General features: G+C 41.6%; 3 protein-coding genes across 3 annotated transcripts in view; 2 read left to right on the top strand and 1 right to left on the bottom strand.

Annotated features, from left to right (window-relative positions):
• prss16 (serine protease 16) overlaps window positions 1-14,966 on the bottom strand; it is a 15,538-nt gene extending 572 nt beyond the window's left edge. The window contains exons 1-13 of the mRNA XM_080731360.1: window positions 14,744-14,966; window positions 12,612-12,787; window positions 12,252-12,351; window positions 10,901-11,030; window positions 10,458-10,581; window positions 9,944-10,021; window positions 9,791-9,838; window positions 8,694-8,813; window positions 7,218-7,382; window positions 4,276-4,417; window positions 3,734-3,913; window positions 1,769-1,923; window positions 1-311 (exon numbers count right to left, since the gene is read on the bottom strand). The exon at window positions 1-311 is cut by the window's left edge and continues 572 nt beyond it. Coding sequence (XP_080587486.1) covers window positions 249-311; window positions 1,769-1,923; window positions 3,734-3,913; window positions 4,276-4,417; window positions 7,218-7,382; window positions 8,694-8,813; window positions 9,791-9,838; window positions 9,944-10,021; window positions 10,458-10,581; window positions 10,901-11,030; window positions 12,252-12,351; window positions 12,612-12,787; window positions 14,744-14,804 — 1,542 coding nt within the window. The 5' untranslated portion in view covers window positions 14,805-14,966 and the 3' untranslated portion in view covers window positions 1-248. The remainder of the gene's footprint in view (window positions 312-1,768; window positions 1,924-3,733; window positions 3,914-4,275; window positions 4,418-7,217; window positions 7,383-8,693; window positions 8,814-9,790; window positions 9,839-9,943; window positions 10,022-10,457; window positions 10,582-10,900; window positions 11,031-12,251; window positions 12,352-12,611; window positions 12,788-14,743) is intronic.
• Window positions 14,967-17,531: 2,565 nt separating this feature from the next.
• On the top strand, window positions 17,532-19,584 carry LOC308289948 (lysophosphatidic acid receptor 6-like; the record flags this gene model as incomplete). Its single annotated transcript, XM_080731728.1, has 2 exons — window positions 17,532-18,435; window positions 19,550-19,584. 2 exons carry the CDS (start codon window positions 17,532-17,534, stop codon window positions 19,582-19,584), a joined length of 939 nt encoding a protein of 312 aa, XP_080587854.1.
• Window positions 19,585-25,054: 5,470 nt separating this feature from the next.
• Window positions 25,055-25,984, top strand: LOC308289947 (lysophosphatidic acid receptor 6-like; the record flags this gene model as incomplete). The annotated part of the gene is made up of 1 exon (XM_080731727.1): window positions 25,055-25,984. One exon carries the CDS (start codon window positions 25,055-25,057, stop codon window positions 25,982-25,984), a length of 930 nt encoding a protein of 309 aa, XP_080587853.1.
• Window positions 25,985-26,973: the final 989 nt, after the last annotated feature.

The following is a 26,973-nucleotide window of genomic DNA, read 5'->3' as shown; positions in this document are numbered from 1 at the left end:
GGGAAGCTTGCGCACACTCCTTTATACCTCCTGTAAACTTGTCATGTGATGATGAACTAGAAGTTTAAGTTGATATGCCATGGAGAAGGGCTACGCCATTGGTTGCGATTGCAAAAAACAATAGCTGGCTCAAATAATCCTAATATTATTGTTGTTGTTATTAATATTTATCTTGCTGGTAGCGTATGGTGTATAAGGCTGGAATGATAAGGGTTGATGGGGGTGGAAGTACGATGCTTGGTTTGGTCTCATCCCTGCATGTTCTCCCAGGCAGCGACCTTCAGCCATTTGGCCACGTGCCTCTCAATCACCTGAGGAACCAGAGAGATGTCAGTTCATAGTTACATACCGTATTATAGCTCCATCGTATTATTATAAGTAGAAATCATGCTGAAAGAATACACATGTTGCAAACTCAAAAGTACAGAAGCAACAGCGTGGCCAAAACACATTGTTATTGTAGATTTATTTAAAAAACATTTGACAACTGTTACAAATCGATTTTTAAAAAGTGACCTCAAATGAACACAATAAAACGCAACAAAAATACATTGATAAAATCAGAGATAAAGAACGAACATAAAACAAACAGCTCTCTCTGTTCAAGAGATATGATTGGTTTCTTTTTAAAGATTATTTTAAGATGAATTATTTACTGCTGCAATTATGATATTTCAGTAGAACTACAGTAACTATAAGTTGAAATAAGTATAATAAGTAATAATAAAAACTGTTATTGCACATGGGTGGAAGGTACTGTAGCACATTGGTTCTCAACCCCAGGGGGGTCCCCAGATGATTAACTTAAAGTGATAGTTCACCCATTTTTGACATAAAGCTGTGTGAAATACTTGCCATTAAAACAGTGGTTAAAAATGTATTAATTGATTACCAGAGTCCCGTGGTCAGAGTTCTGGTCAGTTTTAGATGAATATTAAGTAGTTCCAATGGGGTGGGGGCCATTTGGCGTGGCCCAATCATTGAAAATAGATGAATTCACAAAACTAGTGTCATTTGTATTGTTGGCCTATTTCTACCATATAGAGCGAGGTTTCGTTCTGATCAGCTGACTGCAAAGCACCTTGTTTTGGGGAAATACGTTGCAGCGGCGTAGTGATACTGGACACAAAAAATAGTACCATGTGACAGAGGGGTCAAAGTTGAACGAAAGTTGGTCTTGGTAGAAATAGGTCAACAATACAAATGACGCTAGTTTTGTGGATTCATCTATTTTTAATGATTGGGCCATGAGCCCCTGCCAAATCACCGGAACTACTTTATATTCATCTAAAACTGACCAGAACTCTGACCACGGGACTCTGGTAATGGATTAATACATTTGTAACCACTATTTTAATGGCAAGTATTTCACACAGCTTCATGTCAAAAATAGGTGAACTATCACTTTAATGTCCAACATGTTTTCTCACTCAACAGTAAACAAACCAACATAACATTTAAGTGTATAGAGGGTATCTGCACATTTCTATAGTGACAATTTAAGGACTTTGTAATACCTCTAAAATGAAAAATTAAACATTGGCCAAATTGTCAAATATCAGAGGCAGAAGTTGTGAAAATAGCCGATCTACATGCATGTAGATCGGCTATTTTCACAATTGAACCGTGTTATACTATAATGTAAATCCTCAACTCTTAGTGTTCGTCAGGGTGGGGGAGGGTCCCCAGTTAAAATATGATTATTTTGGGGGTCGCTGCCTGAAAAGGTTGAGAACCACTGATGTAGCACAGAGTTGAGCACACCGACCTGTCTGGCCTTCTTCAGGGAGCTGCGGTCGGCGGCGGCACTCATCATCATGTCAGCGCAGTGGGCTGTGTCGTCGATGAAGATAGCCTGGTCCTTCTCTCCCTCCACCGTCCCGTTCTTCACCACTGACAGCTCCTGCCACGGATCAATGCCACCTAAAGGAAATGACCGGCGATGTGAGGGAGAGGCCAGCAAACAGCAATATCTTCACCCAGAGTCAATTACTTGGCTAATTAGTCACTGCAGCCTTGGTGAAAAGTCTTTGTGTGGACAATATATAAACTAGAAAGGTCTCTGCCAGGCCGGGTTGCCTACCCAGGCAGGCCAGGGCTGTAACCGTCAGGACCAGAGGAAGCTGTGGGGGGAAGTTTGCATTTGTGGCGCCCCCCTATGGTCAGAAGTGAAAGCGCTTTTAGAGGTTCTCTCTATCCACAAGTTTCCCAACAAGCTTACTGGGGGAAAATATGTGCTTCACTTCCTCTACACAGCTGATTCAAATCACTTAACAAAGCACCAGGTAATCACCATGCAGAGATTCAGGTGTCATCAGCAGCACAACAACCAATCATATGAAACAGCTAAGAGGACAGGAAGTGATGCCCACCTTTCACGCTAAGGCTCATGGGACATATGAAACGTGTGGATAGAGGCCCCTGAACATGTGATTCCAATTCAGGGTTGATTGGATGTTGCGTTTGTTTTTTGTAACTAATATTACTAGGTAGCAAATTACAGGCAATTCGTATGGATTACAGAAATTATTATAGGCCAAAATGTAAAGCGGGCTAGTACAGTGCCACCAAGAGGCTGATTTGAACATGTTGTGGTGCAGTGGCTTCCTTGGACTATAGGCAGCGTGCACTAAAGTTTGACACTGATAGGTCCTCCAGCGGTATGCAAGATTCCCTCTGGATTTTCTCTCTCTCTCTCTCTCTCTCACACACACACACACACACACACACACACACACACACACACACACACACACACACACACACACACACACACACACACACACACGCACACACAAACGGGCGAAAACATAATCTCCATCCCTGGCCAAGATAGTGATTTCTTTCTATGTTGTAATGCATTGGGCTACTTTTTTGCATTGCTGGTCATGTAGGAGGTGAAGGCTTCTAGACACACGATCTACAGATCATTTGCAATGAATGAAATAATGTGGGGGAGACAATTACTTATTGGTCGATGAATTATTAAATCAGCTATCATTGTTGGAGTTGGTGCACTGCAGAGAAGTATACTGGCAAATCCCTAATCTGTGTTACTAACAGGAGGAAACTTTTATTCCAAAATGTTGCCCTACAGTATGAGAGAAAAATGACCCGTGTTCATCCAAAATGATTGCATTTTTATGTGCTTCCCGTAGGCCAAATGTTGAGCAGAAACCTTGTCCAAAACCGTTACTTATCAGGAAATGGAAAAACATGGAAAAAGGTGTTCCAATAGATCCAATTTAGTTCATATTTAGTCATAAGCTTTATTAATACTTTTCATTAGTTGCATTCATTTGTGATGAAACAAATATGGAGATGGGGTCCTATTTTCGTCCATGCTAAACCTTAACCCCTAAACTTCTTTGCCTTTTTTTACTATATATACTTCAAATAGTCGATCTACATCGACACGTTGTGAGTATCAGCTATTTGAACTATATGAAAAAAGGCAAAGAAGTTTAGGGAATAAGGGGTTTAGCATGGACAAAAATAAGGCCCACAGGCCTGGGCCACAGGGTAGTGGTCCAGGCTCCTAGGCTGGTAATCCAGCCCTTGCAGCGTTGCAGGTTTGAGTCCCGATTCCGATGACCTTTGCTGCGTGTCACCCCCCCCATCTCTCTCCCTGTTTCCTGTCAGCCTACTGCACACCTATCAGTTAAGGCAGAAAAAGCCCTAAAAATATATATTTTTTGTCGACAGAGACAGCATGTAATGTAGTGATGCTCACCGTTGACGTAGAGCACCCTGTGCGTGCGCGGGTGGTCTGCTCCGTAGTACTTGTTGGTGAAGGCGATGCGTTCAGGCAGGCTGGGTTCAGGGATGTTGAACAGGATGGTACACAGCTGGGTCTGGGCCTGCAACGTCAGCATCCTGGAGAATGGACAACTGGAGTCCTCACAGGTCTCAACTAGGGATGGGACCACATGAAAATGTCATATCACCATTATTGTGACAAAATAAAAATCTGGAAGTCTCAGTTGGAACTGTTACCCCCGCGACCCGATTCCGGATAAGCGGTTGAAGATGGATGGATGGATGGATGGATGGATATTATCGCGATGATCAAAATCCATTATCCTGGAACGGAACATTTGCCAAAAAATAGCAGATCTACAAGCTTGCGTTGTGAGCTTGTAGATCTGCTATTTTCAAAGTTTTAGTACTTTTGGCAGGCTATAATAGACTTTTGTGTGTGTGTGTGTGTGTGCGTGCGTGCGTGCGTTCGTGTGTGTGTGTGTGCGTGCGTGCGTGTGTGTATGATGGGCTTACAGAAACCAAACTCAGTGCAGCATTGGTAGAGCCACTGTCTCTCTCCACCCTCGGCTGCCTCCTCTGACGTGTCCAGCAGGTCGTTCACCGCCTGCTCGTGGGACGCATCCAGACACTCCTCCTCTCCTGTAGAACGGTACACCTGGAGACACACAGGCCCAATTGAAATACACTGGTTTATTGACATCATAAAATCACCCCCTCCCCTTCAAAACCCTTTTTTTCCAAAACTTTTTTTTTTTTTTTTCCAATTTCTTTTTTTCAAAAAACCTTTTTTTTTTCAAAAAACTTTTTTTTTTCAAAAAACCTTTTTTTTTCAAAAAACTTTTTTTTTTCCAAAAAACTTTTTTTTCCCAAAACTTTTTTTTTTTTTTTTTCAAAAAACTTTTTTTTTTCAAAAAACTTTGGTTGGGTAAACCACCGCTCAGTTCACACGGGTGTGATTTTTTTACCATACAACAACACTGATGGTGTGGCCAACTTCAGCTGAGTCACCAGTCACCTGAAAACCAGGTCTACCTAAAGCCCCTTTTCCACTGGCCCCACTCCACACCACTCCACACCACACTGCCCACTTGTGTCAGGTTTTCCACTACAAAGAACCTGGGTAGAGTGGTGTGAAAGTGGTACTAAACGTGGTACTAAAAAGTAGGTCTGAGCTAGGCCAAACAGGGCCAAACACTTCATAGTGACTGATCACTGCACTGACTATTCATTTAGACCACCATGATATAGTTGTAATACATGATAATAGATTCTATTGTGTTATAACCACTATCATAATCTATTACAGTGTATTATAATTATCATGGTAATACATTAATACTTTAAAGTGTATTATTATCACAGTTATAATCCATTATAGTGTATTATAATTTAGGATAGTTGTAATACAAATTTATATTGTATTATAATCACTCAATCAATTTGTTTCTTACCGATAGGGGTACTTTTGTGCAATGGAAAATGTAGATAATTGTATGTGGTGCGGTGTGGTGTGGTGTGCTACTAAAGCTGCAGTCGAAAAGGGGCTTTAATGAACAGGTTGGGTGTGGCCACATAGCTAAAAACATAGCCTACATTTAACACTTTCTGTACACTTCCTCCAAGTAATAGTACTGTACTTTTTTAGTCAGAAAATAAACTATATAAATTAACTAAATGTATTTTTTCTACACAGCAAAAATGCAATGATGCAGAGAAATCAAGAGAAACCTGACAAGAAGACAGCAGCAACACCGGTAAGCAAACCAGCAAGCAGAAACATAACAGAATCAAACACACACATATAGGCCTATTTGTATTTGGCATCAGTTAAAGAAATACTGGACTGACTAAACAATGCATTTTCTGATTCGTGATTTACCATACAACCTAATGCCCTAATATGACCTAATGCCACAGCTCACAATAAACGCCTGCTGTTTAATTACAATCACCTGTTTGCCGCTAATGTCTCAAATCCTGTGAATTCTAGATCAACAGCGACCTCTGGTGTCCATAATGTGTGCATGACGAGAGTAGGACTGTCACTATCATGACATTTTACATTTTATACAAATAATTAGGCTACGATTAACATTGGAATGAAAAAAAAAAATACAAAATAGGCTACCTTTATGTTTGGCTTTTAGCCTTTGTTTTGGAACAAAGGACAGGACAGATATGACAAAGAAATGATATGACAAAGAAATGACTCTGGTTTTGACCCAGAGTCAAAACCAACAAAGGGTCAAACTCTTTTTTCTGCTATACCACCAAAATGTGGAAAGCCTTACCGAAGGCCATAAAGGAGTGTGGATCACTAGCATCCTTTAAAATTGCCCTGAAAAACCACTTACAGGCAGCAGCCATTCGCAACTGGTAAAAAATGAACCTAGCCCAACCCTACCCTCCCCTGCCCCTTCTTTGTATATACTGTTTGTTTTAGACTTACTGTCTTTTTTTTGTTTTTCTTTACATATCTACTGCATAGTACTGTGTTCTATTTGTCTGTCATTCAATTTTTTATGAGATACTTCAATGGTTTCCAGTGGTCATGGATCTCCTTTTAGTAGACCTTGTACCAGTGAACTGTACCGTCATGAAACTGTACCTTTTCCTATGCAAACTTCTAATAAAGTCTTCAATCAATCAATCAATCAATCAATCAATGACTGACTGCCTGCCTGCACAGGATAGGGCCAGATGGAAGCAGATAGCCACAGCCTTCAGCCACAGCCTTCCCACCACAGGGAACCAAGAGCATTAATAAAGTAATACAGGTAATGCTTAATAATATTATACTTTCATATTTTATTTATAGTGGAAATCTCATTGATGTAATTATGTAATAACTGGATTTGAAGACCACATATGAGGCCTTCAAATCTAGCCAAATATTGCTCAATATTGCTGATCAGAGCAATGGTCAACACTGCTGTAACACTGCTGTAGTGCCCCATATGTGTGCAATTTAAGTTTTTGGGTGTGAATATTCAGAAAGAATATTATCACCAAATAGGCCCCTATATTTTCACTCTAGGCAAGATCAACATGACAGATTAATACAGAGTAATAGAACCATCTATAAATGTTGGTACATGAAGTGTTTTACTGTTTTTATGCCAAGTTTGGTGCAGATTGGAGCAACGGTGCACAGGGGCCGGCCACCGGACACCTGGCCCCTGGTGCTATTGTCATGGCAGCAATGGTACATTTGTAGCCCCCAGGGGCACCTGACGTGGAGTCACACGTAGTCGCTGGTGTGACTATTCTCATGGCAGATCCCTGAACAGTGTTTGTGCTAAATTTGGTGTGGATTGGTGCAACTGTGCGCCTGTGGCACCCAGGCAGGGGCCCTTGGTGTGGCTATTTTCATGGCTGTCCCCTGATCAGTGTTTGCGCCAAGTTTGATACGGATCGGCGCAGCGGTGCGTGACAGTGCAGCGTGTGACTCATACCTGAACCAGTCTGACAAAGCGGTCGTAAGCCTCCTCTTCCTCCTCATAGGCTTCGCTCTTATTGGTCATCAGGACACACAGCTCTTCAATGGACATGACTGAGCCCTCGTCGTTGTACTGCACCGTTCCCATGATGATGTCAGCCAAGCTCTGCATCAACTCAATCTGTGTGGAGGAACAGTTTCCTGTTTCTATCAAAAGGCTCCAGTTCTACTAACTAACTAACTAACAACCTCTTTTAGAGAGATGAGAAGTTACATTTGAAAAAATTATAGTGCCTTTGATTTTTGACCATACTGTTTTTAATATACATCAAATATGTGTATATTATCATGTGTTATAAACGTTGCTCATTACCGAAGGCAGTCACTGAAAAACTGAATGAATGAGTGAATGAACAAATACCTAAATACTAATAAACAACACAAACACAACCAAACAAATACAAGTTTAATACAAATGTCGTTACATGATGTCACATATAGACCTTCATTATGAAATTGCGTGGAGAAAAAAAAAAGGTTTAAGCCTGAAGTATAGTGCCACAGCTCATGATAAACTATATTCTGAATTGGCCCCGTTATTGATCCTATAATTCTGATCCTACTAGACCTTACCCGTTCAAAGATATGTGCTCCAAAATATGTGCAGAGTGTGGGTTATGGGGAAAGTAACTGTAACTGGTGCGTGTGTGAGAATATGTGGGAGCATCATAATGTAAGGAGCAGCCCAAGGAGGAGTGTATATTTATGATGGATACAAATGATTTAACAGCAAAATTTGCTGAATAGAAGTATGGGGATGTAAGCGCTTGCTCCACATAGGTTTCCATACCCCTTGGAAGATGAGACAGTTACAACACATGCGTGTGACCCGCGCATGCATGCAACTCACGTACCCACGTGTGCGACCCATGTAACGGTGGACACAGACAGGCTTACAGAAGAGAGAAATGTGTACACACACACGGTAACGACCCTGCCATGTAAAGTCACTTCTCCCCATGCACATTCCTGTGTGTGTGTGTGTGTGTGTGTGTGTGTGTGTGTGTGTGTGTGTGTGTGTGTGTGTATGTGTGTGTGTGTGTGTGTGTGTGTGTGTGTGTGTGTGTGTGTGTGTGTGTGTGAGTGTGAGTGTGAGTGTGAGAGAGAGAGAGCTCATGCACATTCCTAAGTTTTGGTGTGTGTGGGGCTACAGATCCCATGGCCTGGAGGAACGGACCGTAACCTTGACAACAGGCTTTAGAGTTGAACAGAAGTGGTGAAGAAAACGCAAATAAACAGCTTGAATTTGGGAAAAATGAAAATCGGGCTCCGTCACCATGTGTATAATGTTAATGGTCAATGCCAATTGAAAGTTTGGATCAGTCGCTGAAGCGGGTGAATAGATAAACGTGAAAATGCATTGTGTGACCTATACTGACTTCTCTAATTATAATATACAGTAGATGATAGATAACAGAAAGAAGATCTTCACCTGATCCTCCAGGTCCTCGGGGACCTCACAGCAGCCAAAGTCCTTGGCCACGTCGGTGGCATTTCCCCCCATCAGCTGAGCCTCTACGGCAGCAAAGGCCTCCCACACGTCCGCCACGCACTACAGCGCGCAGAGGAGACAGGGGCAAGACATTACATCCATATATGATGTACAGCAGGGGTCAGCAACCTTTTTGAAATTTTTTCTAGAGTGTCAGTGTGCCATGTCAACATAAATTTTAATGACAAATACTTTTGACATAATTTTGATTGACAGGACATTGTTATAATGATCATTAGACCCAGAGCAATAATCCACCTATCTCCCCGACTCCCTCCCGGGTCAGAGTTCAGAGTGTTAATGAATGTAGAATTTTGGCAAGATGTAATTTGCTACAAAATAATTAGCTAACTTCATTTAATTGACCATGTTTAAAAAAAAAAAAAGTATGACAAATAGTTTGACATATTTTGATTGGCAGGACATTGTTATAACGATCATTAGACCCAGAGCAATAACCCATCTATCTCCCCGACGGCCTCCCCATTCAGATTTCAGTTTTAATGAATGTAGAATGTAGAACTTCATTTAATTGACCACGTTTTTAAAAAGATTTGTTTCTCTCACACTTCTGCCAGTGTGCCGGTGATCACTCTCCCCTGTGCCAATGTTGGCACCCGTGCCTAAGGTTGCCTACCCCTGATGTACAGTATCTCATTGCTGTAACCCGGAAACCTTTTATGTCTAAAACAGTTACATTTCAGAAAGGAGAACCTGTATTATTTAGCTCTTGTTAAGAAGCAAAAATAGCAGATCTGCAAGCTCAAATCTGCTATTTTTCTGTGACACTGTAGAATGACAAAGTAGAGCATTAATTTACGAAGAAACATCAAATGTTGCAATAATAATACAAATCTACAAAGTAACTAGTAACCAAAGGATTCAAATAACTGTGGCGGAGTAATTGTGTCTGAGAGTTAATGGAGTAGAAGTAAAAATTGGAAATACTGCAGTAAAGTAAAAAATACCTCAGATTTGTACTTAAGTACAGTACTTGAATAAATGTAGTTACTTTACACCACTGGATGTCGCCATACCTTCTGTGAGCCACCGACTTCCTCATTCATCAGACTCAAGCCAACGATCTGAAAGGGGAGAAATGATGGATGAAAATAGATCATGTTTTTTTCTTTTTTCTTTTTTAAGCGTCAGGGACAGAGTTTGTACAACAAAGTATAAATGAGTCTAACCCTGTTGAAGGTGGAGAAGTCCAGCTTAGCTTTGACCGGAGCAGAGGAGGCCACAGCCCCGTAGACCAGGTGAGGAAACTGTAGGAGACCAGAATACACAGAATGATAGAGATGTACAGTATACAGCAGTCTTTTGTACACTCTTAGAGTTATAGGGGTCCTTGAAATAAACATTTAATAAGAACCACTGATATAATAATAGCGCTTTCCATAGCACTTGCTCTTACTCTAGCTAAAATCTAATTTAGATAGCATGTTATGTAGACAGATCAGATGCCAGATTCAGTTGTAGACCTGCATCCTATAGTGTGTACAGTTTTAATGTACAGGTTATTAAGTTTTTGATATTATACTCTTTAGAATTAGACTGATGATGACTGATAGATCCTATGACAATTTCTAGGCATTTGATGTATTACCTCATGTTTGATCATACAAATGTTAAGAGCAGATCTGCTAATTGCCTAAATTGTAAATTGTAAATAATATAATGCATGATGATGTGTCCACACACCTTCCCCCTGAGCCAGGCAGACAGGGCTCCGGCGTATGAACCTCCGAAGCTGATCCAGGTGTTCAGGTGACTCAGGCTGAAGCGCTCGGTGACGTACTGGTGGAACTCTGCTATGTCAGCCAACCTGCACGCCACAGGAAGCAACACAACGTGAACATGTGGCTCAGCTCCAATGCTGTAAGCACTCTCGCTGTTCCTGACAGATGCATGATGTACACACACAGGTATGCACGTACCGGTATGAGCGCGCACGCACACACACTCACTCACGCACGCACACACACTCAAGCACGCACGCACGCACGCACGCACGCACGCACGCACGCACGCACGCACGCACGCACACACACACACACACACACACACACACACACACACACACACACACACACACACACACACACACACACACACACACACACACACACACAACCAGTGCTCACGCCTGCATGCTGCTCAGGTCTGCCAGGTTCTCGGTCTCCAGGCCGTCAGGGTTGATGCTGTCGCCATAGAAACGATGCTCCAGGGCCACCAGCAGAGCTCCATGTTCCTCAGCCATGTCAACATGGTGACCTGCAAGCCAAGGGTCAGTCCAGTTACACCAGGTTACTGTCACACACACACACACACATACACACACACACACATGAACGTGGGTACAGCACCAATATCACAGATATTTCGGCTATTATTTGCCTTTTTGTGATGACATCGTTGTCTGCAATTATGTAGTCAATGAGTCTGATTTGTGTCAAAACATTGCTACCGTTGGACTAGGACTCTCCAAAATCGGGATTGGCGTCGGATCCAAAAGTTGCAAGGCAGGCTGCAATCGGCCAGGCTCTAATTGCATGCAGGGACAGTCTTGTACTGCAAGCTTTCCTTGACAGTGTGAAACATTTTCTTTTCTTTCACAAAAAGTACTGTGAGCCAGATTTGAAGCTGTTGTGCAAAAACAATGCAGCAGCACAGTAATTAGTGGAGCTAGAGATCAATGAAGGCAAAACTCTGCACATGATGTTATGCAGCAGTACAGTAACTGACAGGCTGAAGAGAACTTCTTTCTTTCTTTCTTTTATTTAGAACCTTTCTGCTTTATTGGACAGGAGGTGGGGTATAGAGATAGAGAGATGAATGTGAGACGTGGTGGTGCAGCTAACTGACAGTGCGATGTTTGTGAAGAAGTGAAGGTTTAAAGTGAAAGCCAATTACAAGGAAAGTTGTTGTGAGGATGGCGGAAAGCGTGTGGTTAGGAAAGGAGATGAGGGTAGGAGGCAGGATATAGATAGAAGCTAAGCTGACACTGCGTGTGGGAGGTGAGACCAAGCTTTCAAACAAGTATCATGTTTAAGACAATGCAGTTTGAAGGTTATTGCATGTTTTTCACTTTCTTTTGTAAAGCTAGGAAGCCAAACTGGCAGAACATGATATGTAGGTGTTGGGGACCAGTGGTTCTCAAAGTGGGGTCTGGGGACCCACATGCAGGAACTCCCCTGGGGGTCCCCTGCAAAATGAGGAACAGTTTAACTTTAATATTATTTTGCCCAATGAGGACATTTACTATTCAGATACTGTAGGGTTCACTCTCTCCACCGTTAGATCCCCACCTACAGTGTAAGTCAGTTGTAGAATGATGTACTCAATCAGATCTAACAACAAAAATCTTCTTTAAACCTCTGCAACCAAATCCGAATCGATTATGGAGGTCCACGATCGAACTGATTATCATTGCAGTTCAAATGTTTGCCCTGTCTGGCGAACAGGGCAGGACAGGCAGTCATGGGTGTCCTATACCTGCCAGAACACTGAACTCTGAGATGGCTCCCTCTCCGCCAATGTAGAGGAACACTGGGCCGTGAGGACGTTCCCAATAGGCCTCATTCACAAAGAACCTCTGGAAGGCACACAGAAAGACGTACATGAGAAAGTTATGTATCTATTATTATAGTATACGCAGTGTCTGAGTTTGCAGAGAGGAATGCACAATTGTGCATTTTTGTGTAAATGAAAACATTTTAACACTCATCTTTTCTTTTCTCTAATTACAATCTAAATTATCAACCCTTATTGTAAAAAAAACAAAGTTGTCCTTTAAGTGCTGAAGAAGTGCACAGTATAAGTGTAAAAGTACAATGAAGCATTGTGAGGTGACACCTGATTGAAGGTCTCGTCAGCCTGCTGGTCAAAGTGATCCAGTGGCTGGTCGATCTTCCCTTCCTTCACGTTGTCCGCAGGCCGTTTGCCGTTGAACGTACGTGTCAGAATGTGCTGCTTGGCTTTCTGGAGCTGCTGCTTGCGCACGCGCTCCTTGATCCTCCTCAGAAGCCGTCCTATCGCCAGAGGAGATAACCAAGTTAACCACTTTCAACTGCCAATGTCATTATATTGTATATCGTCGTTGTCGATTGGAAACCTTGTATGTCCAAGACTGTTCGTTTTGTATTTATCATTTTAAAAATGAACTAAACTAGTGAAAATAGCTGATCTACAAGCTGTTTTCACTACTTTTGTGCGACAGCCTTGTATGGTGAAGCAGGGCTTCACTTGGTGAAAAAAACGTACAAACTTGAAACTTGGAGATACGAGGTTTCTGCCCGACAGTGACGATATGTCATTAACACAACAAAACTCAATTATAGCTACTTTTGTGTGATTCTGTAGTACAATACAGTTTAAAATAACCCTGACCCTAAACCTAAGCCCTATAAGGCCTGGGGAGGTGAAAACAGAAGAAAAAAGCTTAAGATGTAACAGCCAGGAGCACTGCACAGTAGCAGAAAGAATTATGGAAAGGTGCAGGAAAACATATTTGTTATTTATTCCACTCAATAGTTATGTCTATTAAAGGAGATTTTGAATTTGTGCAAACACATGAATTAGGTGAATTTGACTTCACCCGTGGCATAGATAGGCTAATCTCTGTATAATGGTGACCAGTGATAAGGTCCCACTGCCCCTGGCAGCCCTGGAAGCTTCTTATCTGACCCGTGCAGCCGCTTTATCGATGCCAACAGCTTGTTTACATTTCATGTTTACATATCGTGTTGGTAATTTGATGGACCCCTTGAACCCTTCACCTTAATTTGCATTCAATTTCTCATTAACAGTGGCATATAGCTTGCAACAATCACCATGTTTTTATACGGTGTATTGGCGTTTTATATTTTAAAGCAATGTTGCACTTTATATAAGATAATCGCTGCAGTCTATATAACCCAGTCTCCTGAGTCCTGCATGAGACATGATGGAATGTCTTTCAATAAGGCATCCCCACTTGGTTATAATAGGCTATACCGTTCTTATGAGCTTCAGGAAGTACTTCTTTGCAACTAGTAGGTGCCCTATTCCAGTGTTTCTCAACCACTGTGCCTGGGGACCTTTGGTGTGCCCCTGAAGAGGGTCAAGTGTGCCCCTTGAAACTGCTAGAAAGCCAATATTGTATTATCATTTTAAAAATGATTTAAACTAGTGAAAACTAGTGAAAACTAGTGACAACACCTCGTTGTGTGCTTGTAGATCGGCTGTTTTCACTACTGTTGTGCGACAGCCTTGTATGATGAAACAGGGCTTTACTTTGCGAAGAAACGTACAAATTTGAAACTTGGAGATACAAGGTTTCTTCCCGACAGTGACGATATTTACACCCCCGTATTATGTTGGTGTGCCCATGGATTCTTGGGACATGAAAAGTGTGCCCATGCAGAAAAAAGGTTGAGAAACACTGCCCTATTCGACACCAGGGTCTACATTTCTCAATAGAAGTATAGGGAGACCATGTCCAACCATTGCAGATGTACTCATTATATTGCATTAACATACTCTATCACACATATTGGTTAATCAATTTTTGTATTAATTAAAAGAAGTTTGGATTGCTGCTTTCATCATACATGAAACTGACAGGCATGAAGAGAACCTCGCCTTCATTTGCAATCAATCTCTGCACTTTTTACATGTTTTTCTCTGTTAAAAGTTCTTCTCTCCACTTTTTAAAAGTTTGCACTGCAGTGGGAACATCACCTGTTTCGGGGTGTTTGTATCTATGTTATAATTATGTTCATTTTTGTTTATTTCTTTATTTAATTCTACTATAATTTATTTGTCATAGCTTATCACTAAATGAACAACCAACATGTGTACTAAAAGGTGAAGATGTTCAACAATAATTAACAGTTCATATTCTATAATCCAAGATAACAGTCACAATAATAACTTAGGCCTAATACTATACATAATAATATTTATTTTCAAAGTAATCATATTAAGGCGATTACAGCTCGACTCACCCGACTCAACAAAGTTGAAGAGGAGAAAAAGTACAAGACAGAGTACTGGTGACAGACGCATCTTTATCACCTAAATGTCCCAATGAGGAACACCTGCACCTAGCTGAACACACACACACACACAGATGGTATCTTCCTGAAAGCTGCGTAGCTCGCCAAATGCTCCTCAAAGAATGCCTGCAGTAAGGACCTGGCACGTTCTGTTAAGTTGCTGCGGTCACTGCAAAAGATGCTCTTAGCTGCGCATAATGATACTCTGCAAGTGGCATATCATACCTTATCAGGACCAGCTGTGTGTGTGTGTGGGAGGTGGGGGGCACAAGGGGAGGGAGGAGGGGGGTATTTGGCATCAATAGAATGGCAGCGTTGAACATGATACCGGAAATCATTGACTTGGAAAAAACACTAATTTCCACAGAAGGGACCTCAGGGTGGAGAGATACTCAATATTAATATACTCTGAACCCTGCCCCCCATGTGCTGGTTGGTGCCTTGCATGGTTTCCTCCGCCATCGGTGTATGAATGGATGAATGTGATACACAATCTGTACTTTACAGTCTCTCTGACACTTGTGATACAGTAGATGCTCCCAGGCATCAGCTGATTTCTTGACTCATAGATTTTGGTCATGCCCAAGCATGGTGGAACACTGGAGATGTTTTTTTTTAGACATTTTATTTCTCAGATACTGAGACGGAATGTGGACATTATTTTTGGTGTCCCTGAAGAGGGAGCCAGAAAGAACACCCGCCAAAGAAATATATATTTGTTGGCCTCTTTAATTGCTCAGTGTTGAATTCTCCTCCTATGAAAAAACACCTTCAAACAAAACCTAATGTAAACTTGAAAAGATTCAATTTGCTGTCTGAGGATCTGTTGAGAACTTTTACAAACTGGCAGCCTTTCAACTCTCACTTTGAAACACTACAAGCCATCTCACTGGATTAGAACGACAGATGCATAAGATCTATTATTATGTTTATACATATATTATGTGTATAAACCACCCAAAGGTTTGAGGGTGTATCCTGATTTGAATTGAGTCACTTTTTTCTTTTTCCTTCCTTTCTTCTCTTCTTATTTCTTCTTCTGCCTTCTTTGTTTCCTTTTTTTTTTTTTCTTTTTCTTAATTTTCCATTTTGCTTTTTTGTTTTCTTTGTTTCTGTGAGTGGAAAGGCCAGTTTGGAGATATAATCCCTCCATCTGGTCTTCTGGTCTGCCAGGGGGTCTCTTCCCAGTGGGACGCGCATCGAGGACCTTTCTAGGAAGGCGCTCAGGGGGCATCCGTACTAGATGCCCAAACCTATTTGTGTTTTAATCTTCAATAATGTTCTCACTCAATCAATCAATCAATCAATCAATCAATCAATCAATCAATCAATCAATCAGTCAATCAATCAATCAATCAATCAATCAATCAATCAATCAATACATAGTACATACTGTACATACTGTACATACATACATACCTACATGTATTGAATTACGGCATCAGGTGGCAGTGGCCCAGAGGTAGATTGGTAGATGTGTATAGATACTGTGAATAAAACAAATGTCTGGAAGTGAAACTGAATCATATAAGTGTGCAGCCAATCCACGCAGCCACTTCCTGTGACGAACAGGAAGTACGATTTTCCGTCCTTTTTTGAAGATCTATATCTAGAGTGTGAAACCTGTGGTTTATGCATCTGTTAGGTACACATGATAGATAGATAGATAGATACCTTTATTATCCCAAGGGGGAAATTCAGTTGTCCAGTAGTAGCACAGCAGTATACAGTTATTTACAAAGTTACAGAGACGTTAGAAAAAATAGATAAGAGGGAAAGAAACAAGAGAACAAAAAAAAGAGCAGTACAGTACCAATAAAGAGAAGGTGCATCAATAGAGGGGGCGAATAATATATAAGTATATATACATAAAGTGTCTTGCAAAAAAGACCATAGCAGTCAATGCTAGTTAGTGCAAACAAGTATCTCACTGTCATTGTTAAACAAAGCAAAAATACTCAGAAACTACCAACACAAACTAATAGTGCAAAGTCAAAAAAAATCAGTGCGAAAAAAGAAGAAACTAGGAAGCGTGTCACCGCAAGACGCACATGAGCACTCTTCCTGGACGGTCCTTTTGGGTCAAAGTCAATACAGCAATAGTTCCTTAGAGGTCAATGTCAATACAGCAAAGGTTCCGTCAGTCTAAGTTAGGAAGGGAGACCTTTTCAAGCGTCCGTTATGTGTCTCGTTGTACAGCTTAAGGGCAGCCGGTACAAAAGATTTTCCTAATCTCTCACATCTCCGTCCTGGGTAGGTAAAGCGGTCGTTTCCTCTCTTACTCCAGTAACTGGTGATCTCTAGATGGAGGGGGTGGGAGGAGTTCTCCAAGATGGAATCCAGCTTCCTCGCTGTGCGCACACTGGTTACTTCCTCCACCCCCTGCAGAGAGGACCCGACGACAGAGCCTGCTTTCTTCACCAGTCTGTTTAGGTTAAACGTGTCACCTGCTCTGTTGTTGCCACCCCAACATGTTATACCAAAAAAGAGGACACTTGCCATGACAGACTGATAGAACATCTGTAGCATCCTATTGCACACCCCAAACGATCTCAGTCTTCTCAGGAGGAACAGCCTGCTTTTCCCCTTGCTGTGAATCGCCTGTGCATTGTCCGACCAGTCCAGTGAACTATTCAGGTGTACTCCGAGGAATTTGTAGTTATCCACAAGCTCAACCTCATGAGACACATTAGGTTCGTTGTTTCAAAGGGACAACATTGCTGAACAGTAGTCAACTATGACAGAAATCGGAAATGGGACAGAACATGGACTGGAGCTGCACAGTATGACCTATTCTGTCATGTATGGCTGTATTTTAGTGTTGGGCTTTCCTCTCAATGCTGTGTCACTCTGGATTCTGGTTTGCCATCACAGAGTTAAATCTCCCAGTGCCGTCTTCATGATCAACCTGGCACTTTCAGACCTTCTGCTGGTGATCTCCTTGCCTATGAGAGTCTATTTCTATGCTACGGGTTCCTGGCCCCTGGATGTTATGGCATGTACCTGGGCAACTATGCTCCTCCGCACCAATATCCGCTCCAGTGGCATCTTCATCACCTTCATCAGTGTGGAGCGGCTGCTGGCAGTGGTTTACCCTCTGAGGTCTGGGCATCTGAGAACCACCACCAATGCCTGGAGAGCCTGTGCCTTGGTTTGGGTCTTTATAGTGGCTACAAGCATCCCAGAGAGCGTGCATTTTATAAGAGCCATGGAAAGCTGCAATGAAACTGCATGTTTTGTTCCGCTTTGTGAAAAACCTTTCATGCCATATATTTGGCCTGTTTTACTATTCGCCCTGCTAGCAGTCAATGTTGTGTCCACTGCTATGGTGTACTGGACTCTTCGAAGACATCTCAATGACTCTGCAAGGATCAACAACAAGATAAATGTCATGTTGATTTTTGTCATGAACTTGTTGATGTTTGCGATTTTTTTCTTGCCTCTTAGTGTGGTCATAATGGTTAAGTGGAGAGCTGCCTTCAAGCCTACACTGTGTCTCTGTAGTGTTAACTGCTGTCTGGATCCACTGTTGTACTACTTCTCTTTGGATGCCTTCTGGAAGAAACAAGAGAATGTGGATGATCGTATTACAAGAGATCAGTTGGCTGCTGTGGGTGAAGATGATGCTCACAGACTCCAGGGTAATTCATAATTTGTTTCATCACCCTTTGAACTGCCAAAATGTAGTAATGACCGCCATTAGATGTCCCTTCTGTCGTCATTTCATGTTTCCGGCTTTTCATCAAAATGTGAGATGTGAATCTTTTTTTCTAATTATTGTACTGTGTTTTATGTTTTTGCACGTGCATAACCGAATCCAATTCCTGGGTATGTTCTACACAGTATATACATGGCAATAAAGTATTTCTGATTTATAGGTTGTTGACTATATATTTCCTTTCCTTGCCGCTGCTTTCAGAACTAGGCCCTTCCAGGCTTCCACCACTGCATACTACTATGCAGCCTACAGCAGAGGCGGAATCTTAGGGGGCGCCTGGGTGCTTGAGCGTACAGTTATGAGAGCCCATTGATTTTTCGCCGACAATTCCTAGCACTCAGTCGATTTCACAAGTTTGTCCCGAACTGGCCAAACTGCATTCCTGGCACTCGGCCGATATCACACGTTGGCTTTGTTCAATGTGAGCAGGGCGTCACCCAGCGTCAAAGCCTGCCTCCACATCCTGGCTGTATGCAAAGGCTGTATGTCTGTGTGATGTATGTAGCTCTCGTCTCAAGCTCTGTTATAGCCTAGGCTATCACCACCTCCAAAATAATAGTTTGACATTTTAATAGCAGCAAATTCAATGTAATGATGAAAACTGCTGATTTATCACCCACAGTTTTTTCTCAACGGTTTTCATTTTATTTTCTCATGCCAATAAAGCTCATTTGAATGTAATGTAATTGATTAAACTGAGATAACGTCTACTATTCTGTTAATGCTGTACTCCAACTGTACATTGTACCTCTTCTCAACTGAACTGTTGTTATTGTATTTAATCATGCCAGTAATTTACTGGCAAGGAAGATTGACCTGGATGTCATAGCCAATGACTTCATCTCCAGAGGAGCCCAGAGGAGAAACACATTCCTGATAAATAAATGGTAGGTGGTACTAAAAAACTAAAAAACAATGTACTGCATGATGCAAGGTTCACTATAATAGGCTAATTGTAATTTACTGTAGCAATATTGTTGTCAATGTCATGGTTGTAATACTTTTTTTTATTCCCCTCTCCTCCTTTTCATTTCTAGATGATGGCCAAGCAGCACTGCAGCAGGCACAGTGAAGGTGACAGACCGCGATCAGGGAGGGAGAGATGTTTCCTCCACATTTTTTTTGGACAATATTTATTAGGTTTTTTTTTATCTTTTTCTTTTTACACAGAAAATATTACATTTTTTTTAAAAACATGTTCCTCCACAATTAAAATAGACAAAGATCTTGGGAAAAAAAGTTCTGTTTCTGCTTGTAGCATGTTAATGTAGGTGCAATATCATGCATTAATTACTTTGTTAAGATGTTGAAACACACTGATTGCTGAAAAGTCATGATTGCTCATGTGTCATAAAAATTCCTACAGTGCATTCATTGTATGACATCGTTATCGTACCACTGTACTATTGGCAAACTGTAAATAGAGTACTCAATGATGAAAAAAAATGCCTTTTCTTTTGCTGACATGAAATGGGATATTTTGATACCAATACGTTTGTACATTTACAGTTACTATATAGGCCTGTCTGCATTTTGAATTCAGGTCGCTCTGTTTCATTGGTTTTCAATTAAATTCAAAGGAGCTTTATTGGCATGATACCAAAGTGTCACAAAACTTGGGGAACATATTAGCATTGTGGGTTTTCAGTGCCCTCTAGTGGCCAAACATAGCAATGGTCATTATTATCATTTTGTCTAAGCAGCCGGCTGGCCGAGCGGGCGGGCGGAGGGGAGGGGAGGGGAGGGGGAGGGGGAGGGGGAGGGGAGGGGAGGGGAGGGGAGGGGAGGGGAGGGGAGGGGAGGGGGGGGGGGAGGGGCGGGGTCAAAAACGAGCACCCAGCTTAATATTGAAACTACAACGCCCCTGGCCTACAGTACTTAAGTACAGTTTTGATTGTCTATACTTTTATTTCTACTCCACTACATCTCAGAGGCAAATATTGTACTTTTTACTCCACTAAAATTATTTGAAAACTTTATTTACTATAGTAACTTTGTGGATTTGGATTATTATTACAAAACCTAACCACTTCAGGTCTATTGACCTTATTCCTGGCCACTGGTGATGCCCACATGGGCGCAGTCACATATTGAGTTTCCTGTCGGGCCTTTTTTGCATAGTTCCTCAATGTTTTTTAAACCAGTGGTTCCCATGCACATTATTTCAGGTCAAGGACCCCATATTCATTTTTATTTGTCCACAGACTCATAGAGCCCCATCTGAAAATATGTGGTGCTTGCTATTTTAAAAATATTTCTTTTATTTTTTTAATACATTTTGTACATTTGAAAACTTAAAAATGGGACATTCTGCATAATGAGTAGCCTCCTTTCTACTTTTAGCACTTTTGATATTTTGATACCAATACTTTTGTGCTTTTACTCAAGTGAATTTAGAATTCACTTTCACTTGTAACAGAGTATTTCTACATTGCATTGGATCGATTCTGGGCACCGTCCTGTTAAGGCTACTATTTATGTCAATGAAACTGACTCACTTCCCTGCGGATGTCAAATTCACATTTACGCAGACTATTCTGTACTTACTGCTGTGCTGATTCTGTCCAATTAAACCACTAAGTAACGGCAACTCTCATGCCAATTTCAAACAGATACTTAACGCTAATAGAACCAAATTCATTCATGGTTTTCTTGGGATCCTTGAGATTGAAATGTATCATTTGTTGCTGTTATAGCACCATCTGTTTTTTTCTTTTATTAATAGTGTATAAGATATTGGCATATACAACCTATCTGCCAATATTGGGAACTGTAGTTGTTACAATAAGTTTAGGGCAGAATATTGTTATATAGTCGTACATCATTCCAGCAGCCTCACTGCTTGGACTCCTGATTAGCAGTCTAATTTTACTCATAAATCATTCAAATATGTGATAGTCTCCCCTTTTGTTCGTTCTGTCATATAACACTGATGTTGAAACAACCGAACGATCCTTGTCTTCATGCTTTAAAATGTTTTACATTTCACTCTCCAAAGAAATTATCTAATCATGATCTCAACAAAGGCTCTCACTGCCTTCTTCACACAGGAGTGGGAAGTGATGCAACCGCATGAGTCAGATGAACATGATGACATATTTAACAATATGCAGGATGGAAACCATATCATCACTGTGTTCCAATGCAGTGGTTCTCAACCCGTTTCATGGCGTGCCAAGGACCCACAAATTGATACATATTTGGAAATGAAACATCTGAAAATGTTTAGTGCCAGGCCAGAGAAGATTTATGTAATAATAGACTATATATTAAATCTCAATTATTCAAAAATGTTCAAACATTTTCACAGAAATAGCAGATGTAGGTCTACAACAGTGGGGTCAGTTCAGCGCGTGCAAGACACCAGTCATGTTGCCATACCTTAGGAACAGGCATGATGAATTTATTTTAAGAAGTAGGCTACATTTATTTTTTTCCCCCTGTAGCCTGGACTGGGAAACCCTGCCTGCCCTATAGAGACACAAAGACTCTCCTCAAATGATTGGCTTAGGAATGTGACAAAAACAGTGAGTAATCGATAGGAAAATAACATTTCATTTTGGGGGTGAACTATCCCTTTGACTAACTGGACCCCCCCAATGACCCCTGGGAGTCCCGGACCACACTTTGAGAACCACTGTTCCAATTATAGATCAAATGACATGTAGCTATTGTTTAGTCACAAGCTCTGGTTAAATATTGTAACAACCCTGCAAGAGACGGGCCGTAATTCGCTATGCCAAGCGAGCTAGCTCTCTTGGTGTTGCGGGTTGCTTGCCTTGTCTGCTGAGTGGGGTGCTGGGGTTCGCCTGCCCTGTTCAGTCTGCTAAACTTTACAATATTATAAGCCCCACAGACAGACATAACCAGTTCAACCTTTTCTAAAGTAGCAAAGATAGCAGATCTACAAGCTCACAACAAGTTGAGATGTGATGTTGTGAGCTTGTAGGTCTGATATTTTTGAGTGACACTGTCATATGACCTGTTGTGCTTTTATGTTGATTGTACTGTTGATCAGTTAGAAAACCTCCAAGTCCAACTCATGTCCATGACCGACGCTGTCAACGCTGTCATGCTACAGGCTTTTACACACTCTCCAATGCGCCAGAGCACCACTGGAGGGCAGGCACGGTCTAGTCACATAGTGGCTGGCCAAGATGGGACTCCCACAGGCACACAACAACTTCCCTCAATAGCTGTTCGGTTGCTCATCACCCTTAAAATAAGCTGCTGAATTACTTTAAAGCTTCGTTATTTGGAAAGTAGTGAGAAGTAGGTAACATATGGTGGAGAGTGGGGGAGCCCTAAAAAATGATCGACCAGGGGCCCTTGCGGGGGTTAATCCGTCCCTGAGTGGTCTAATGATCTGACTTTCAGCAGAGATGTTCCATAGTCAAACCCCAGTCTACCTGTAGTTTGATGATGGAGTACTTTGGAATGTTCTTTGTAAAGCTATGCATGAGTAACTCAAAATGCACTGGGCACCCAATCAATGTGTTTTTGGGTGGCTCAGTTGGAAAAGCTCTTGACTTGTCATCAAAAGGTCAGGGAATCAATCCCAACTTTGGCACCTCTGCATCTGAGCAATTGACACTGATGGTTTGATTTTTCTATCCTTTAAATGTCCATTGTCATTGACAATGCATTGGGTGCTTAAAGTTAAATATTTCAAAAACTACAAATTTCAAAATAAAAATCACACCTGTGTGAACTGAGTGGTGGAGGCCTGCACACCTTGGGGTACATGCAGGGGTTGAGGTATATGTAATAGAAGTAAAACTATTGGAAATACTCAAGTACAAATACCTTAAAATGATCGAATCCAACTCTCAAAAAGGGTAGTGAAATTTGTGTGTGTGTGTGTGTGTGTGTGTGTGTGTGTGTGTGTGTGTGTGTGTGTGTGTGTGTGTGTGTGTGTGCGTGTGTGTGTGTGTGTGTGTGTGTGCGCGCGCGTCCATGCGTGCGTGCGTGCGTCTCTGTTCTCTTCTGGGCTTGTGTTGACCTCAATGACCCCTGACCGATTGACCCCATGCTGTGGTGTGTGTGTACTGTGTGGTCAAGATAGGTATTGCAGGCTACAGACAGACAAAGTCACACACACACACACACACACACGGACGTTTCGAAACACAGGAGTGGCTCCACCACTCAAAAATCTCAAGAATGCATGTCCACAGTAAGGTGGAATTTTTGAATTGTGAATCAAGTTGCTCGGTTTAAGTATGTAGGAACAGCAAGGTGCCAAAGTTTTCAGATTTAAGTTTTAAAAGTTAAATATCTCCAAAACTACAAAACATTTCAAAGTAAAACGTTCAGGCATGCGTGTCCACAGTTAGGTGAATTATAAAAATCACACTCGTGTGAACTGAGCGGTGGTGTGTGTGTGTGTGTGTGTGTGTGTGTGTGTGTGTGTGTGTGTGTGTGTGTGTGTGTGTGTGTGTGTGCAACAGCGCCCCTCCCTTAACATGTGTGGTCAGAAAAGGTTACTGCAGGCTACAGACAGACAGACACGGAGACACACAGACAGACAGACAGACCCACACACACGGCCACGTATAGGAGCGTTGTGACCACCGCTCAAAAAGTATGAATGGAGTTTCTAGTAGGGCTTTGAAAAAGAGAGCTGTGCCCTGAGTTTCAGACAGGTAGTAAAATGGTCTAATGATCTGACTTTCAGCAGAGAGGTTCCATATTCGAACCCCAGTCTACCTGTAGTTTGATGATGGAGTACTTTGGAATGTACTTTATAAAGATATGCATGAATAACTCAAAATATCTTTGAAAATGTACAGGGCGACCAAATGTGTATGATTGGGTGGTTTGGTTGGAAAAGCTCTGGACTCTGGACTGGATAAAAGGTTCAAGCACCAGCACCTCTGCAATTGACACTGATGGCTTGATATTTCTCTCCTTTAAATGTCCATTGTCATTGACAATGTATTGGGCGCTTAAAGTTAAATATTTCAAAAACTACAAATTATTTCAAAGCAACTTTCTCCACTCCCCTCAGGGAGTATACCGAGGCGTTCCTAAGCCAGTTTGGAGATATAATCTCTCCATCTGGTCTGCCACGGGGTCTCCTCCCAGTGGGACGCGCATCGAGGACCTTCCTAGGAAGGCGCTCAGGGGGCATCCGTACTAGATGCCCGAACCTATTTGTGTTCTAATCTTCAATAATGTTCTCACTCACTCAATCAATCAATCAATCAAACAATCAATACTGTACATACTGTACATACATACATACATACATACATGTATTGAATTATGGCATCAGGTAGCAGTGGCCCAGAGGTAGATTGGTATATGTGTATATATACTGTGAATAAAACAAATGGCTGGAAGTGAAACTGAATCATACATGTAAGTGTGGGGCCAAACCACGCAGCCACTTCCTGTGGCTGTGACAAACAAGAAGTACGATTTTCCGTCCTTTTTTGAAGATCTATATCTAGAGTGTGTAACTGGTGGTTTATGCAACTATTAGGTTCACATGAGACACATTACGTCCGTCGTTCAACATTGCTGAACAGTAGTCAACCATGACAGAAATTGGAAATGGGACAGAACATGGACTGGAGCTGCACAGTATGACCTATTCTGCAGCGTATGGCTGTATTTTAGTGTTGGGCTTTCCTCTCAATGCTGTGTCACTCTGGATTCTGGTGCGCCGTCACAGAGTGAAATCTCCCAGTGCCGTCTTCATGATCAACCTGGCACTTTCAGACCTTCTGCTGGTGATCTCCTTGCCTATGAGAGTCTATTTCTATGCTACGGGTTCCTGGCCCCTGGACTTGATGGCATGTACCTGGGCAACTATGTTCTTCCGCAACAATCTCCGCTCCAGTGCCATCTTCATCACCTTCATCAGTGTGGACCGACTGCTGGCAGTGGTTTACCCTCTGAGGTCTGGGCATCTGAGAACCACCACCAATGCCTGGAGAGCCTGTGCCTTGGTTTGGGTCTTTATAGTGGCTGCAAGCATCCCAGAGAGTGTGTATTTTATAAGAGCCATGGAAAGCTGCAATGAAACTGCATGTTTTGTTCTTCTTTGTGAAAAAACAAAACAGTTTGTGCCATATATTTGGGCTTTTTTAATATTCGCCCTGCTAGTAGTCAATGTTGTGTTCACTGCTATGGTGTACTGGACTCTTCGCAGACATCTCAATGACTCTGCAAGGATCAACAACAAGATGAATGTCATGCTCATTTTTGCCATGAACTTGTTGATGTTTGTGATTTTTTTCTTGCCTATCAATGTGGCCATAATGGTTAAGTGGAGAGATGCCATCAAGCCTACAGTGTGTCTCTGTAGTGTTAACTGCTGTCTGGATCCACTGTTGTATTACTTCTCTTTGGATGCCTTCTGGAAGAAACAAGAGAATGTGGACGCCCGTCTTACAAGAGAACAGTTGGCTACGTTGGCTACTGTGGGTGAGGAAGATGCTCACAGAGTCCAGGGTAATTCCTAATTTGGTTCATGACCCTTTCAAGTACCAAAATCTATTAATAAGCGCCATTAGATGTCCCTTCTGTCGTCATTTCATGTTTCCGGCTTTTCATCAAAATTTGAGATGTCAATCGTTTTGTCTTGTTAATTATTGTACGATGTTTGTTTCATGTTTTTGCACCTGCATAAACAAATCCAATTCCTGGACTGCAATAAACTGATTTATAATGTTGTTGGCTATTATGGATATATTTCCTTTCTTTGCAGCTGTTTTCAGAACTAGGCCTACTGCCTACTATGCAGTGATTTACTTAAGTACAGTACTTAAGTACATTTTGATTGTCTATACTTTTACTACTCCACTACATCTCTGAGGCAAATATTGGACTTTTTACTCCACAAACATTATTTGAAAACTTTAGTTTTTTAATTATTACAAACCACTTCAGCTCTACTGACCTTATTCCTGGCCACTCCCACTGTGGGCCTGGTGATGCCCACTGTGGGCCTGGTGATGCCCACTGTGGGCGCAGTCACATATTGAGTTTCCTGTGGGGCCTTTTTTGCATAGTTCCTCAAATGTTTTTTAAACCATTGGTTCCCACGCACATTATTTCAGGTCAAGGACCCCATATTCATTTTTATTTGTCCACAGACTCATAGAGCCCCATCTGAAAATATGTGGTGCTTGTAGATCTGCTATTTTCTAAATATCTTTTATACATTTTGTACATTTGAAAACTTAATAATGAGTACTTTCTACTTTTAGCACTTTGAGTACAATTTGATACCACAACTTTTGTACTTTTACTCGAGTGAATTTCACTTTCACTTGTAACAGAGTATGTTGTACATTGCATTGGATCGATTCTGGGCCCTGTCCTGTTTAGGCTACTATTTATGTCAATGAAAATGACTCACTTCCTTGCAGTTGTTAAATTCACATTTACGCAGACTATTCTGTACTGTACTGCTGTGCTGATTCTGTCCAATTAAACCACTAAGTAACGG

The sequence above is a fragment of the Nannobrachium achirus genome (assembly GCF_963921795.1).
Source record: "Nannobrachium achirus genome assembly, chromosome: 8".
NCBI classification, from domain to species: Eukaryota; Metazoa; Chordata; class Actinopteri; order Myctophiformes; family Myctophidae; genus Nannobrachium; species Nannobrachium achirus.
The sequence above is the reverse complement of the archived record's forward strand: the minus strand, read 5'-3'. Positions and strand labels throughout refer to the sequence as shown.